This window comes from Delphinus delphis, chromosome 4, assembly GCF_949987515.2.
Source record: "Delphinus delphis chromosome 4, mDelDel1.2, whole genome shotgun sequence".
NCBI classification, from domain to species: domain Eukaryota; kingdom Metazoa; phylum Chordata; class Mammalia; order Artiodactyla; family Delphinidae; genus Delphinus; species Delphinus delphis.
In genome coordinates this window covers 49,027,970-49,044,183 of record NC_082686.1, presented here as the reverse complement: position 1 = coordinate 49,044,183, position 16,214 = coordinate 49,027,970, and the positions used below count along the sequence as shown (strand labels likewise).

The window sequence follows — 16,214 nt, the reverse complement described above, 5'->3', positions numbered from 1 at the left end:
TGTTTCTCAAAACATAGAACACCACCATTGCATCAGAACTCCTGGGCATTTGTCACTAAGGTTGATTCCACAATTCCCAGAGGCATAGCTCCTAATTCTGCATTTTTATCAAATATTCCAAGTGAGGGACTTCCCTAGTGACGCAGTGGTTAAGAATCCGCCTGTCAGTGCAGGGGACACGGGTTCGAGCCCTGGTCCAGAAAGATCCCATGTGTCACAGAGCAACTAAGCCCATGCGCCACAACTACAGAGCCTGCGCTCTAGAGCCCGCAAGCCACAACTACTGAGCCTATGTGCCACAACTAATGAAGCCCACACGCCCAGAGCCTACACTGAGCAACAAGAGAAGCCACCACAGTGAGAAGCCCGTGCACTGCAACAAAGAGTAGCCACCACTCACCGCAACGAGAGAAAACTCGCACGCAGCAATGAAGGCCCTACGCAGCCAAAAAAAACTAATTTAAAAAAAAACTTAAAAAAAAATATTCAGAGTGATCCTTAGACATTCTAAAGGTTAAAGGCCATTAAAATTAAGCCATCTTAATATATTTAACTACCTGCTCCACTTCAGACTCAGAAAATAATTTAAAATCATATTTATTTATTTTATAAACTTGAAGGTGGCCCTCAAGGCTAGGAAAGAAAGATCTTAAACTCTCTGTTTTAAGTTAAAAACGCAGATTCTTTTTTTTTTTTTTTTTTTTTTTTTTTGCGGTACGCGGGCCTCTCGCTGTTGTGGCCTCTCCCGCTGCGGAGCACAGGCTCCGGATGCGCAGGCTCAGCGGCCACGGCTCACGGGCCCAGCCGCTCTGCGGCATGTGGGATCTTCCTGGACTGGGGCACGAACCCGCGTCCCCTGCATCGGCAGGCAGACTCCCAACCACTGCGCCACCAGAGAAGCCCAAAACCCAGATTCTTTGACCCATTCTTCTAAGGGTGTATTTTTTCATGCTTTAGGCATCTGTCTTCATCTCTAAAGCCTCCCCAGTTTCTTCACATGTTCACTTAGGGATAAACAAAACTATATTGTAGCTCAAAAAGAAAAGAGTACTTACTAAAATGGCACAAATTAATTTAAACTTATTTAAAATTAATAAGGTAAAGACAGTCAAGTAAAATTGATAATTCAATTATTTTAAGAGAGCCAATAGGAACAGCACCTTTTACTTCCAAGCATGACAGAATGTGTGTACCTTATGCCCAAATCAACCCATCACAGATTTCAATATCTAAATTTAATTTTTAATTAGATTTTAATTTCTAATTTGGGTATGCAATTCAAAATAACAACCAAAAAAGAAATACTCAAAATTGATGGAAATAATTTCTACAACTTTATAACAAACAATACCAATCTTTACATAAAAGTCAATTCTTAAAACCCTCAAACTTCAGAACACAAAAATAAATTTTCCTTTATAGATTTTCCCCTTCCAGCTCCAAAAGTGGTTATTTTAGAATAAGTATTCATCCTGTAAAATTTAGCTGAATCAGATAAGTAGCAATTACCCAATGCAAATATCAATTCAATGCACAGATTTTATATATACTGCTTTCATATTTCCCTTTTGCTTCTTTTCTAGATAAAAGCCAGACACTGTAAATATTCTCATTAGAAAGTTCTGACCAAGGACACTGGCCTTTTCAAGTAATCCAGAAAAAACTGGATCATCAAGATAAACTTCTAAGACACAGCAGTCTTCAGTGTGTTACGGGAGCCACTGACTAAAAGCCTTGGGGTTAATTCACTTCCCGCTGAAGATGTACCAATTATGCTATTCATGTAGATGTGCTCAATTTCCTTTACCAGACAAGATACAAACACTCCACTGCCAACCAAACTTGCCCCTTCCACTTAGGTCACAACATTTTTCACACTTTTTAGCACAGTATCCCCTCCCCTCCCAGGAGAAGCTAGTTCAAACACACTCATTAGTATCTTTGGTTACGAGGGCAATATAGTGTGTAAATGCTGTTAATAATCGTTCCCCCATAGATAAGTCAAGATGGGAAAAAATCCTATAGGTAGGTATAAATGTAATCTGCATTTTCTAAGCTCCTTACAAGTCATTATATAAAGTCCATCTCTTTTTTTAAAATTTTAAATACATATCAATGGCAGCCATCTCTCCATAGGGCCACCCATAAACTTTCCGTAGTGCAGGTGATAGAGAAGGTCACTGAATGTGATTTCTCCAGTCTCCTGCAGGGCAGACTAGCTCTCCAAGGGGCACACAAAGGACAAGAACATGTCCAGCTGGTTCTTCACAATAACTTCATCTGGATGTAGCTTGTGGGGCAGATAATGGGCCAGGGTCATCTCCCAGGCATCAACAAGATATACCCCAACTCCTGAGAACATCTTCCGAAGGATGGTGTCCAGCTGAAAGTTATACCAGTCGCTGTTGAAAAGGCTCACTTCAGGTCCCAGCTCTTGGGCGTTGGCTGTCCGGATGACTACCACAGTCTTAGGGCTTCGATCCAAGAGCTGGACCACGGCTCGACGGATGTTCCTGAGCCGCCGGATATACACTTCCAAGGGGAAGGTGCTGAAATGAGACCACACAGCTATGGCAACGACTGTGTTCTTCCCTCCCACGATGCCATTCAGCTCATTCGCCACATAACGGAGGTCATTGCTAAAGACGGTCGTGAAGCGGATCGGTGGACCGTGGCAGCGGTATTTGAGCAGGATGTTGTGCTTCTGGTCCACCGCAAGGAAGGGACCCACATTCTTCGGGCTACCCAAGTTAAACTCCACTAAATCTGAAACAAGGGAAACTCAGATTCATAAGAATGTTTAAACCAAGCGATATATTTTGATTATTCTTTAGTTAGTGGCTTCAAAGAACAATTTTTTAAAATAAAATAACAAAAAGGTACAATACAAATGTAAAGGAAACACCTATTGCACGTCACTTTGGCCCCCTTGGCTTCAATGGACCTTTATATTTTAACATATTTATTACTTAAATCACTCCATAAGCATGAAATTACAAGTAATACCATCAGCAATTGATTCTAGACCTGAGAAGCAAAATAACCTGTTTACCTCTAATTATTAGGCCAAGAAATCTTCCTGTTTGCACTGACTGTTAAATATCTAAACATCGATTTGGCATTTACACATTACTGTTCTAACAGATCAAAATTATTTCTTCCAGGTCAAGAACTATATAACTTCTGCTTTTTTACAAACACATAATAGTAACCAAATACCTCTTTTTGAAATAAGCAAAAGAAAGAAGCAACCACGCTTCTTTTGACTTTCAATTTCACCCTATGGATGGAAAACCCTGTTTATGTCTTAGAAAACTTCTCTCTCTCTGTCGTAACAAACACAGCAGCACAAGTTAGAATTCCCTTCTCTCCCTCTACTTTATCTAGGTTGTGTTTCCAAGTCCTGCTCCTCTGAAGATCCCAGGAATCAATGATTATTCTCCCTTATTACTCCTCAAAAAGGCTGTACAATTCATCACTGAACATTCACCCCATGAGGAAAGAGGGTCTGTGTCATATCCCTAAATATTCCTATAAGTGCCTTACACAGACCAGATTAAATAACCCTTGGCAGCCAAACTGAATTCACATTTCCTAAGCACCTCTTCCGTGCCAGCACTATTGTGCTATAAGCCAGCAATGCAGGACTTTGCTGGTGGTCCAGTGGTTAAGACTCCACACTTCCACTGCAGGGGGCATGGGTTCAATCCCTGGTCAGGGAATTAAGATTCCTCATGGCACGGCCAAAAAGAAAAAAAAATAGAATAAAAAAATAATAAAATAAATTAGAATCGTTTCCCAGCTTTAAAAAAAAAAGCCAGCAATGCTCAGATGGGTAAGTCACAGTCCTTGCCCTCAAGGAGTTTATAGTCAATTCTGAAGAAGTACCATCAAACTATAATTGTCCCATATTATTTACTCTTAAGGGTTAAAGTCAAGGTTTCACTTTTTTCTCCATGAGTTCCCAGGCTCCTCTTCTAAATTCTCATACCTAATTCATTACTACTTAGCATGTGGCCCCCCTTAAATTGAATAGAAGCTCAATTAACCATTCTTTCTTTTGATTAAGATCAAGCCCAACACAAGGCTTTATCGGGTAAAGATCTGTCTGCAAAGGGTAGGGTGGAAAATGCTCAAGACACACAATGTGATCATTGCTATGAAAGGAAATACCAAGCTACGTCATTAGAACTTAAGAATCAAGCAACTGGGGCTTCCCTGGCGGCAGAGTGGTTAAGAATCCGCCTGCCGATGCAGGGGACACGGGTTCGAGCCCTGGTCCGGGAAGATCCCACATGCCGCAGAGCAACTAAGCCTGTGCGCCACAACTACTGAGCCTGCACTCTAGAGCCCACGAGCACAACTACCGAAGCCCGTGTGCCACAACTACTGAAGCCCATGTGCCTAGAGCCTGTGCTCTGCAACAAGAGAAGCCACCACAATGAGAAGCCCTCGCACCGCAACAAAGAGTAGTCCCCACTCACTGCAACTAGAGGAAGCCCACATGCAGCAACGGAAGACCCAACGCACCCAAAAAAAATAAATAAAATAAATCTATTAAAAAAAAGAAAAGAATCAAGCAACTGCAGGCTCCTGGAGGGCCCTGCCTGGTCAACACCGAACTATGCCTAGCATCATGTCATACAAATGATTTCCCTTCTCCTGCTTTTGAACTTACGCTTCATCAACTAGAATTCTGCTATGTCTGTTTCAATAAAAAAAAGCAAGCAAATCAAAACCGGAATTAACTTTCTATTTTGGGGGGTCATATCTACTTCCTCCTTTCCTTCCTTCTAAAAATTAAATTTGAAACTAAGTTGATGTAACAAATAAAAGAGAAAAAAGAAAAACATCACACACAACCACTCCCAACTGTGGGAAGTTGCTTTATGAAAAGCCCTGTCCATAAACAGCCATCAGAAACAGTTCCCTCTGCTCAATGTTATGTGGCAGCCCGGATGGGAAGGGAGTTTGGGGGAGAATGGATACATGTATATGTATGGCAGAGTCGCTTTGCGGTACACCTGAAACTATCACAACATTGTTAATCGGCTATACTCCAAAAATCAAAAGTTTAAAAAAAAAATTTAAAACACACAAACAAACAAAAAAACCCAGTTCCCACAGAACTATTCATCAGCTCTCTAAACTCTAAGTGGGGCCTTTAGTCCTGCTGCCCCAAATCCATCCCTCCTCACTCCATCCACACCACTTCCAGGAAGAGGAAAAGGCCCACTGTGAATAAGGGATGGCCCTCCCATGAGTGGGGTTTTATTCCAAGTCTGGAGAGCTTCCCCAGAGCCCAGCAGGGAGACCAAGAAGCTAAGAAGACTGGGACTGACCAGAATCTCCCTTGCTGGGAGGCAGCTCCACCTCAGAGTCACACCAATGGATGGCCCAAGGGGTGAGCAGGCATGGCTCTGCCGCATGAATGCATTAAAATGCACGACAGTTTCGCTGCCTCCTTCCACTTAAATCTATGATAGACTTGGAGTTGGACCAAACAGAACTAGAAGAGAAACAACTGGAAATGTTCACTTCTATCTCACAGCCCAGAATGCTAGAAGTGAAAGACACCTGTGAGGTGATAGTGTCCTGCTGCCTCAGCTCACACTTGGAGAAGTGAAGCCCTGAGAAGTAGAAGACTCGTCCAGGGTCACACAGCTCATGAGTGGTATGAACTTCAACAAGCAGCCAGTGCTTTCATCGATGCGTCACAGCCCCACCATTGATCAGAAACTATCACTCATCTCTCCAAGGTTAGGACACCTCTTCAGTCCTACAGAGAAATAACTGCTTCCTCACCTGATGCCTTTCTTCAGGCACCGGACTGGGTCTGCTTATTTCAAAGCTGAATTTTGTATGTGTGGGAAAGAGTTATGAAACAAAAAGCAAAGTACCAACCTGGAACAAATGTAGTGAGGTATTCAAACCATTGCCTGATTGTCGAGTCACCAAATAAATACACCACTTTTCTCTGTAAGCATTCTGTAATGTTGTCAGGGTCATTAAACTGGCGCATCTTAAACTTTCTGGGCCTCCACTGATTTTTGTAATAATAGCCAGAAGGAAAAGTTCCTAAGCCTTGAGATAGTTCTAGGTTGTTGGTTTCTGGAAAAAAAAAAAAAAAAAAGATATTCTGAAATTCTCCTCCAACAAACCATACCTAAAAAATGTTCCAAGAAACACAATTATGCCCCTATGTTTGTTAGCTTGCTGGCTACGGATAACATTTCCTGCCATCACTTCTCAAAGAAATCCCAGACTTCCCCCCTCCTACAAAAAGTTCTCCTTTGCACAAAAATAGGAAGATCTGAAGTGGGTGTGAGGGTGTTTGTGGACACGCTCAAAGGGGAAAGGGGACGTTGATCATTCCCTCAGATTACGCATGTTTTTCTCAAAGCCAAAAATAAAGGCAGGCCAAAACTAAGGAAATGTGTAGATGTAAGCATTGTCCAGCATTATCCCAGAACAGGAGAAGAACTTCTCATCCAAATGCCTGTGAGGCAAGTAAAAATTTAAATTCATATTTTACATATGCATAATAATATTAGTCCACACTGTTTCTCAGCCCATTAAAAAGAAAAGTTTCAATCCATGGGTCCTACAATCAAATATTAACTCGGAAAACCACCACTGAATACAGAAAACAAACCATTTACTGCCCACAACACAAAAGGTTCAGAAGTCTTTATGCACAATGAACAATATTCAAATTGTATCAGCAGTGTGTACTCATGGTTGTAGCCTAGCTACACATGATAACACAAGTGCCGGGATACCTTTCAGAGAAACTCAACACCTTTCTGCCCTAACACCTCCCTCAGAAAATGCCACTGCAAAAATGGCACACTTTACGTGCTTCAACAGGGATGCCTAATATTTCTTGCAGGTTTACTCTGCACCAGACACCGTTCTGAGCAATTAAATTTATTATCTCATGGGATGTTCACAATAACCCTTTAAGGTAGTCCTATTATCCCTACCTTTCAAAACATTTAAGCAACTTGATCCAGAGATAGTAATGTAGCAAAGCCAGGATCTAATCCAAGCCGGTGAGCCCCCAAGCCCATGCTCTTAACCACTGCGTTACATCGTCTCTCAAAAAGAGATGTTAATAGATATCTTTCTTTTTGGCTTTTTTCCTGAAAGAGTACATTTATTCATTTCTAACATTTATTATTCAAACCTGCAATCTTCAAATAACCACCAATCATTTTATATCACTCCCTACACAGCCCAAAGTTGAAATCTTGATCATATTCCAGTAATTTTAGAGTCTCACCTGTTAAATCACAATTTAAAATCCAAATGCTCAGAAATTTAAATTTAAATATGACTCAGAAATTTAAATTTAAGTGAGTCTCCTATTTGTGACTATTTTCAGCTTCTTTGACTTCTTGATATTATCTCTATACTAAAAATTATTTTGGAGAGACCTTCAAGATGGCGGAGGAGTAAGACGTGGAGATCACCTTCCTCCCCACAAATACATCAGAAATACATCTACGTGTGGAACCACTCCTACAGAACACCTACTGAACGCTGGCAGAAGACCTCAGACTTCCCAAAAGGCAAGAAACTCCCCACATACCTGGGTAGGGCAAAAGAAAAAATAAAAAACAGAGGCAAAAGAACAGGGACGGGACCTGCACCAGTGGGAGGGAGCTGTGAAGGAGGCAAGGTTTCCACACACTAGGAAGGCCCTTCGCGGGCGGAGACTGCGGGAGGCGGAGGGGGGAGCTACAGAACCGCGGAGGAGAGCGCAGCAACAGGGGTGCGGAAGGCAAAGCGGAGAGATTCCCGCACAGAGGATCGGTGCCAACCGGCACTCACCAGCCCAAGAGGCTTGTCTGCTCCCCCGCTGCGCCGGGCGGGGGCTGGGAGCTGAGGCTCGGGCTTCGGAGGTCGGATCCCAGGGAGAGAGCTGGGGTTGGCTGCGTGAAGACAGCCTGAAGGGACCTACTGCACCCCAGCTAGCTGGGAGGGAGTCCAGGAAAAAGTCTAGAACTGCCTAAGGGGCAAGAGACCATTGTTTGGGGTGCGCGAGGAGAGGGGATTCAGAGCACCACCTAAACGAGCTCCAGAGATGGCCGTGAGCCACGGCTCTCAGCGCGGACCCCAGAGACGGGCATGAGACGCTAAGGCTGCTGCTGCCGCCACCAAGAAGCCTGTGTGCGAGCACAGGTCACTATCCACACCTCCCCTCTGGGGAGCCTGTGCAGCCCATCACTGCCAGGGTCCCGTGATCCAGGGACAACTCCCCCGGGAGAACGCACGGCACACCTCAGGCTGGTGCAATGTCACGCCAGCCTCTGCCGCTGCAGGTTCACCCCGCATTCTGTACCCCTCCCTCCCCCCGGCCTGAGTGAGCCAGAGCCCCCTAATCAGCTGCTCCTTTAACTCTGTCCTGTCTGAACGAAGAACAGACGCCCTCAGGTGACGTACATGCACAGGTGGAGCCAAATCCAAAGCTGGACCCAGGAGCTGTGTGTACAAAGAAGAGAAACGGAAATCTCTCCCAGCAGCCTCAGAAGCAGCGGATTAAATCTCCACAATCAACGTGATGTACCCTGCATCTCTGGAATACCTGAACAGACAACAAATCATCCCAAAATTGAGGTGGTGGACTCCGGGAGCAACTGTAGACTAGGGGTTTGCTTTCTGCATCTAATTTGTTTCTGGCTTTATGTTTATCTTAGTTTAGTATTTAGAGATTATTATTATTGGTAGATTTATTGATTGATTTGATTGCTCTCTTCCTCTTTTTTTTTTAATATATAGATATATATTTTTTTCCTTTTTCTCTTTTTGTGAGTGTGTATGTATGCTTCTTTGTGTGATTCTGCCTGTATAGCTTTGCTTTTACCATTTGTCCTAGAGTTCTGTCCATTTTTCTGTTGTTTTTTTTTTTAGTATAATTTTTAGCACTTATCATCATTGGTGGATTTGTTTTTTGGTTTGGTTGCTCCCTTCTTTCTTTCGTTTTTTTTATTACTTTTTAATTTTTTTATTTTTAATAATTACTTTTTAATTTTTTATTTTAATTCTTCCCTCCTTCCTTCCTTCCTTCCTTCCTTCCTTTTTTCTTCCATCCATCCTTCCTTTCCCTCTCTCTCTCTCTTTCTTTCTTTCTTTCTCCCTTTTCTTCTGAGCCGTGTAGCTCACAAGTTCTCAGTGCTCCGGCTGGGTGTCAGGCCTGAGCCTCTGAGGTGGGAGAGCCAAGTTCACGACATTGGTCCACCAGAGACCACCCAGCCCCACGTAATATCATCAGTCACTGAGAGGTCTCCCAGAGATCTCCATCTCAACGCTAAGACCCAGCTCCACTCAACGACCAGCAAGCTACAGTGCTGGACACCCTATGCCAAACAACTAGCAAGACAGGAACACAACCCCACCCATTAGCAGAGAGGCTGCCTAAAATCATAACAAGGTCACAGACACCCCAAAACACACCACCGGACACAGTCCTGCCCATGAGAAAGACAAGATCCAGCTTCAACCACCAGAACACAGGCACTAGTCCCCTCCACCAGGAATCCTACACAATGTACTGAACCAATCTTACCCACGGCGGGCCAACACCAAAAACAATGGGAACTACGAACTTACAGCCTGTGAAAAAGAGACCCCAAACAGAGTAAGTTAGGCAAAATGAGAAGACAGACAAACACACAGCAGATGAAGGAGCAAGCTAAAAACACATCAGACCAAACAAACAAAGAGGAAATAGTCAGTCTACCTGAAAAAGAATTGAGAGTAATGATAGTAAAGATGATCCAAAGTCTTGAAAATAGAATGGAGAAAATTCAAGAAAGGTTTAACAAGGACCTAGAAGAACTAAAGAGCAAAAAAACAATGATGAACAACACAATAAATGAAATTAAAAATCTCTAGAAGGAATCAACAGCAGAATAACTGACACAGGAGAACACATAAGTGACCTGGAAGATAAAATAGTGTAAATAACTACTGCAGAGCAGAATAAAGAAAAAACAATGAAAAGAATTGAGGACAGTCTTAGAGACCTCTGGGACAACAGTAAACGCACCAACATTCGAAATATAGGGGTCCCAGAAGAAGAAGAGAAAAAGAAAGGGACTGAGAAAATATTTGAAGAGATTATAGTTAAAAACTTCCCTAATATGGGAAAGGAAATAGTTGATCAACTCCAGGAAGCATAGAGAGTCCCATACAGGATAAATCCAAGGAGAAACATGCCAAGATACATATTAATCAAACTATCAAAAATTAAATACAAAGAAAAAATATTAAAAGCAGCAAGGGAAAAACAACAAATAACATACAAGGGAATCCCCATAAGGTTAACAGCTGATCTTTCAGCTGAAACTCTACAAGGCAGAAGGGAGTGGCAGGACATACTTAAAGTGATGTAAGGGAAAAACCTACAACCAAGATTACTCTACCCAGCAAGGATCTCATTCAGATTCGACAGAGAAATTAAAACCTTTACAAACAAGCAAAAGCTAAGAAAATTCAGCACCGCCAAACCAGCTTTACAACAAATGCTAAAGGAACTTCTCTAGGCAGGAAACACAAGAGAAGGAAAAGACCTTCAATAACAAACCCAAAACAATTAAGACAATGGTAATAGGAATATAGATATCGATAATTACCTTAAATGTAAATGGATTAAATATTCCAAGCAAAACACATAGAAGTGGCTGAATGGATACAGAAACAAGACCCATATATACACTATCTACAAGAGACTCACTTCAGACCTAGGGACACATACAGAATGAAAGTGAGGGGTTGGAAAAAGATATTCCATGTAAATGGAAATAAAAAGAAAGTTGGAGTAGCAATTCTCATATCAGACAAAAGAGACTTTAAAATAAAGACTATTACAAGAGACAAAGAAGGACACTACATAATGATCAAGGGATCAATGCAAGAAGAAGATATAACAATTGTAAATATTTATGCACCCAACATAGGAGCACCTCAATACATAAGGCAAATGCTAACAGCCATAAAAGGGGAAAGCGACAGTAACAGAATCATACTAGGGGGCTTTAACACTCCACTTTCACCAATGGACAGATTATCCAAAATGAAAATAAATAAGGAAACACAAGCTTTAAATGATACATTAAACAAGATGGACTTAATTGATATTTTGAGGACATTCCATCCAAAAACAACAGAATACACTTTCTTTTCAAGTGCTAATGGAACATTCTCCAGGACATATCCTATCCTGGCTCACAAATCAAGCCTTGGTAAATTTAAGAAAATTGAAATTGTACCAAGTATCTTTTCTGACCACAACAATATCACACTACATATCAATTACAGGAAAAAATCTGTAAAAAGTACAAACACATGGAGCCTAAACAGTACACAACTTAATAACCAAGAGATCACTGAAGAAATGAAAGAGGAAATCAAAAAATACCTAGAAACAAATGACAAAACATGACGACCCAAAACCTATGGGATGCAGCAAAACCAGTTCTAAGAGGGAAGTTTATAGCAATACAATCCTACCTCAAGAAACAAGAAACATCTCAAGTAAACAACCTAACTTTACACGTAAAGCAATTAGAGAAAGCAGAACAACAACAACAACAAAAAAACCCAAGTTAGCAGAAGGAAAGAAATCATAAAGGTCAGATCAGAAAAAAATGAAAAAGATATGAAGGAAAGAATAGCAAAGATCAGTAAAAGTAAAAGCTGGTTCTTTGAGAAGATAAACAAAATTGATAAACCATTAGCCAGACTCATCAAGAAAAAAAGGGAGAAGACTCAAAGCAACAGAATTAGGATTGAAAAAGGAGAAGTAACAACTGACACTGCAGAAATACAAAGGATCATGAGAGATAACTACAAGCAACTATATGCCAATAAAATGGATAACCTGGAAGAAATGGACAAATTCTTAAAAAAGCACAACCTTCTGAGACTGAACCAGGAAGAAATAGAAAATATAAACAGACCAATCACAAGCACTGAAATTGAGATTGTGATTAAAATCTTCCAACAAACAAAAGCCCATGATGAGATGGCTACACAGGCGAATTCTATCAAATATTTAGAGAAGAGCTAACACCTGTCCTTCTCAAACTCTTCCAAAATATAGCAGAGGGAGGAACACTCCCAAACTCATTCTATGAGGCCACCATCACCCTGATATCAAAACCAAACAAAGATGTCACAAAGTAAGAAAACTACAGGCCAATATCACTGATGAACATAGATGCAAAACTCCTCAACAAAATACTAGCAAACGGAACCCAACAGCATATTAAAAGGATCACACACCATGACTAAGTGGGATTTATCCCAGGAATGCAAGGATTCTTCAATATATGCAAATCAGTCAATGTGATAGGGACTTTCCTGGTGGTGCAGTGGTTAAGAATCTGCCTGCCAATGCAGGGGACACAGGTTTGAGCTCTGGTCCAGGAAGATCCCACATGCCGCGGTGCAACTAAGCCCGTGCATCACAACTGCTGAGCCTGCACTCTAGAGCCCGCGAGCCACAACTACTGAGCCTGCGTGCCACAACTACTGAAGCCCACACACCTAGAGCCCATGCTCTGCAACAAGAGAAGCCAATGCTGCAATGAGAAGCCTGTGCACCACAACAAAGAGTAGCCCCCGCTCACCACAACTAGAGAAAGCCCATGCCCAGCAATGAAAATCCAACGCAGCCAAAATCAATCAATCAATCAATCAATGAAATAAACCATATTAACAAATTGAAGGAGAAAAACCACATGATCATCTCAACAGATGCAGAAAAAGCTTTGGACAAAATTCAACACCCATGGGCTTCCCTGGTGGCGCAGTGGTTGAGAATCTGCCTGATAATGCAGGGGACACGGGTTCAAGCCCTGTTCTGGGAGGATCCCACATGCCGCGGAGCAACTAGGCCCGTGTGTCACAACTACTGAGCCTGCGCGTCTGGAGCCTGTGCTCCACAAGAGAGGCCGTGACAGTGAGAGGCCCGCGCACCACGATGAAGAGTGGCCCCCACTTGCCACAATTAGAGAAAGCCCTCGCACAGAAACGAAGACCCAACACAGCAAAAAAATAAATAAATAAATTACTAAACTCCTTCCCCCAACATCTTAAAAAAAAAAAAAAAAAAAACACCCATTTACGATAAAAACCCTCCAGAAAGTAGACATAGAGAGAACCTACCTCAACATAATAAAGGCTATATATGACGAACCCACAGCTAACGTTGTTCTCAATGGTGAAAAGCTGAAACCATTTCCTCTAAGATCAGGAACAAGACAAGGCTGTCCACTCGCACCACTGTTATTCAACATAGTTTTGGAAGTTTTAGCCACATCAATCAGAGAAGAAAAAGAAATAAAAGGAATCCAAATCGGAAAAGAAGAAGTAAAGCTGTCCCTATTTGCAGATGACATGATACTATTCATAGAGAATCCTAAAGATGCTACCAGAAAATGACTAGAGCTAATCAATGAATTTGGTAAAGCAGCAGGATACAAAATTAATGTACAGAAATCTCTTGCATTCCTATATACTAAGGATGAAAAATCTGACAGAGAAATTAAGGAACATTCCCATTTACCACTGCAACAAAAAGAATAAAATACTTAGGAATAAATCTACCTAAGGAGACAAGACCTGTATGCAGAAAACTATAAGACACTAAGGAAAGAAATTAAAGATGATACAAATATATGGAGAGATATACCATGTTCTTGGATTGGAAGAATCAACATTTTGAAAATGACTCTACTACCCAAAGCAATCTACAGATTCAATGCAATCCCTATCAAACTACCATTGGCATTTTTCACAGAACTAGAACAACAGATTTCACAATTTGTATGGAAACACAAAAGACCCCAAATAGCCAAATTCTTTTCTCTTGACAAAGAAAAATGGAGCTGGAGGAATCAGGCTCCTGGACTTCAGACTATACTACAAAGCTACAGTAATCTAGACAATATGGTACTGGCACAAAAACAGAAATATAGATCAATGGGACAGGATAGAAAGCCCAGAAATAAACCCATGCACATATGGTCACCTTATCTTTGATAAATGAGGCAAAAATATACAAAGGAGAAAAGACAGCCTCTTCAATAAGTGGTGCTGGGAAAACTGGACAGCTATATGTAAAAGAATGAAACTAGAACACTCCCTAACACCATACACAAAAATAAACTCAAAATGGATTAAAGACCTAAATGTAGGCCAGACACTATAAAACTCTTAGAAGAAAACATAGGCAGAAGACTCTATGACATAAATCACAGCAAAATCCATTTTGACCCACCTCCTAGAGAAATGGAAATAAAAACAAAAATAAACAAGTGGGACCTAATGAAACTTAAAAGCTTTTGCATAGCAAAGGAAACTATAAACAAGACGAAAAGACAGCCCTCTGAATGGGAGAAAATATTTGCAAATGAAACAACTGACAAAGGATTAATCTCCAAAATATATAAACAGCTCATGCAGCTCAATATTAGAAAAACAAAAAACCCAATCAAAAATTTGTAGAAGACCTAAATAGACATTTTTCCAAAGAAGGTATACAGATTGCCAACAAACTCATGAAAGAATGCTCAACATCACTAATCATTAGAAAAATGCAAATCAAAACTGCAAGGAGGTATCACCTCACACCAGTGAGAATGGCCATCATCAAAAAATCTACAAACAATAAATGCTGGAGAGGGTGTGGAGAAAAGGGGACCCTCTTGCACTGTTGGTGGGAATGTAAATTGATACAGCCACTATGGAGAACAGTACGGAGGTTCCTTAAAAAACTAAAAATTGAACTACCATATGACCCAGCAATCCCACTACTGGGCATATACCCCGAGAAAACCATAATTCACAGAGTCATGTACCACAATGTTCATTGCAGCTCTATTTACAATAGCCAGGACATGGAAGCAACCTAAGTGTCCCTCGACAGATGAATGGATAAAAAAGATGTGGCACATATATACAATGGAGTATTACTCAGCCATATAAAGAAACAAAATTGAGTTATGTGTAGTGAGGTGGATGGACCTAGAGTCTGTCATACATAGTGAATTAAGTCAGAAAGAGAAAAACAAATACCGCATATATAACACATATGTATGGATTCTAAAAAAAAAAGGTTCTGAAGAACGTAGGGGCAGGACAGGAATAAAGACACAGACGCAGAGAATGGCCTTGCGGACACTGGGAGGGGGAAGAGTAAGCTGAGACAAAGTGAGAGAGTGGCATGGACTTATATATACTACCAAATGTAAAACAGATAGCTATTGGGAAATAGGGAGATCAGCTCGGTGCTTTGTGACCACCTAGAGGGGTGGATAGGGAGGGTGGGAGGGAGACGCAAGAGGGAGGAGATATGCGGATATATGTATATGTTTAGCTGATTCACTTTGTTATAAAGCAGAAACACACCGTTGTAAAGCAATTATAATCCAATAAAGGTGTTAAAAAAGAAAAAAAAAGAAAAAAATTATTTTGGTTTTACTCCCTTCAAAGAAGATGCCCTATTTGACAGTGCATACTTAATCTTTTTTCTTAGGTATCTGCTAATGCTTTGCAGGTTCAGGGTCTAAATTGAAAAGTACACAGAATTGTAAATGCTCTTTTGGCCAATGTGATTATCAAAGAAAAATGAGGGTTAGGGTAAACACTCGCTTGGCTTATTCAAAAGCAATTTCTCAACATGCTACCAAGTGTGGCTTTACCATGTCACCACACCTTGCCCGGAGCTCCTCACTGTATCATCACATCAAGGCTGCACAGGCCAGAGAGCTCCTGAGCAGACACCTGGGGCATAAAGAAAACATTTACTGGAATGGGAATTAAAAGTGATTTTGAAGTCACAATATTTACCACAGTTAAGTCTGTAGACTCAGTAGCTGAGTCTACTGTCAAATAAGGGTCATAAAGAAACGGGTATATCATACAGGAAACAACTACCATTTCCATTCAAATGTTAATTATATTTACTATCAGAGTTAAGTCAAGCAAAGCAAATCAATTACTGAACCTGACATTAATTCTTTAAACATGCAGCACTAGATAACAGAACATATTTTTAAAGTGAAATGTGTTTACCTACATTGCCCTCTTATGGTCAACTGGGACAAAAACATTTCCTGACTAATATGATTTCAAGCAGTCTGAAGTTGTTTAAAAAGTCAGTGTTGCTTGGAGCTCAGAATGCATTTTCACATAAGATATCT

The 16,214-nt window shown here is 41.0% G+C and overlaps 1 protein-coding gene across 3 annotated transcripts in view; it reads right to left on the bottom strand.

The window, feature by feature from the left end:
- Window positions 1–935: 935 nt before the first annotated feature.
- Window positions 936–16,214, bottom strand: part of NXPE3 (neurexophilin and PC-esterase domain family member 3) — a 53,512-nt gene continuing 38,233 nt past the window's right edge. For 2 of the 3 annotated variants that reach the window (XM_060010587.1, XM_060010588.1), the window contains 2 exons: window positions 5,905–6,111; window positions 937–2,766 (listed from right to left, as the gene is read on the bottom strand). In XM_060010587.1, the coding sequence (XP_059866570.1) occupies window positions 2,216–2,766; window positions 5,905–6,111 (758 nt within the window). In that variant the 3' untranslated portion in view covers window positions 937–2,215. Of the gene's footprint in view, window positions 2,767–5,904; window positions 6,112–16,214 lie in introns of all 3 variants that reach the window. The other variant, XM_060010586.1, reaches the window with a different exon arrangement.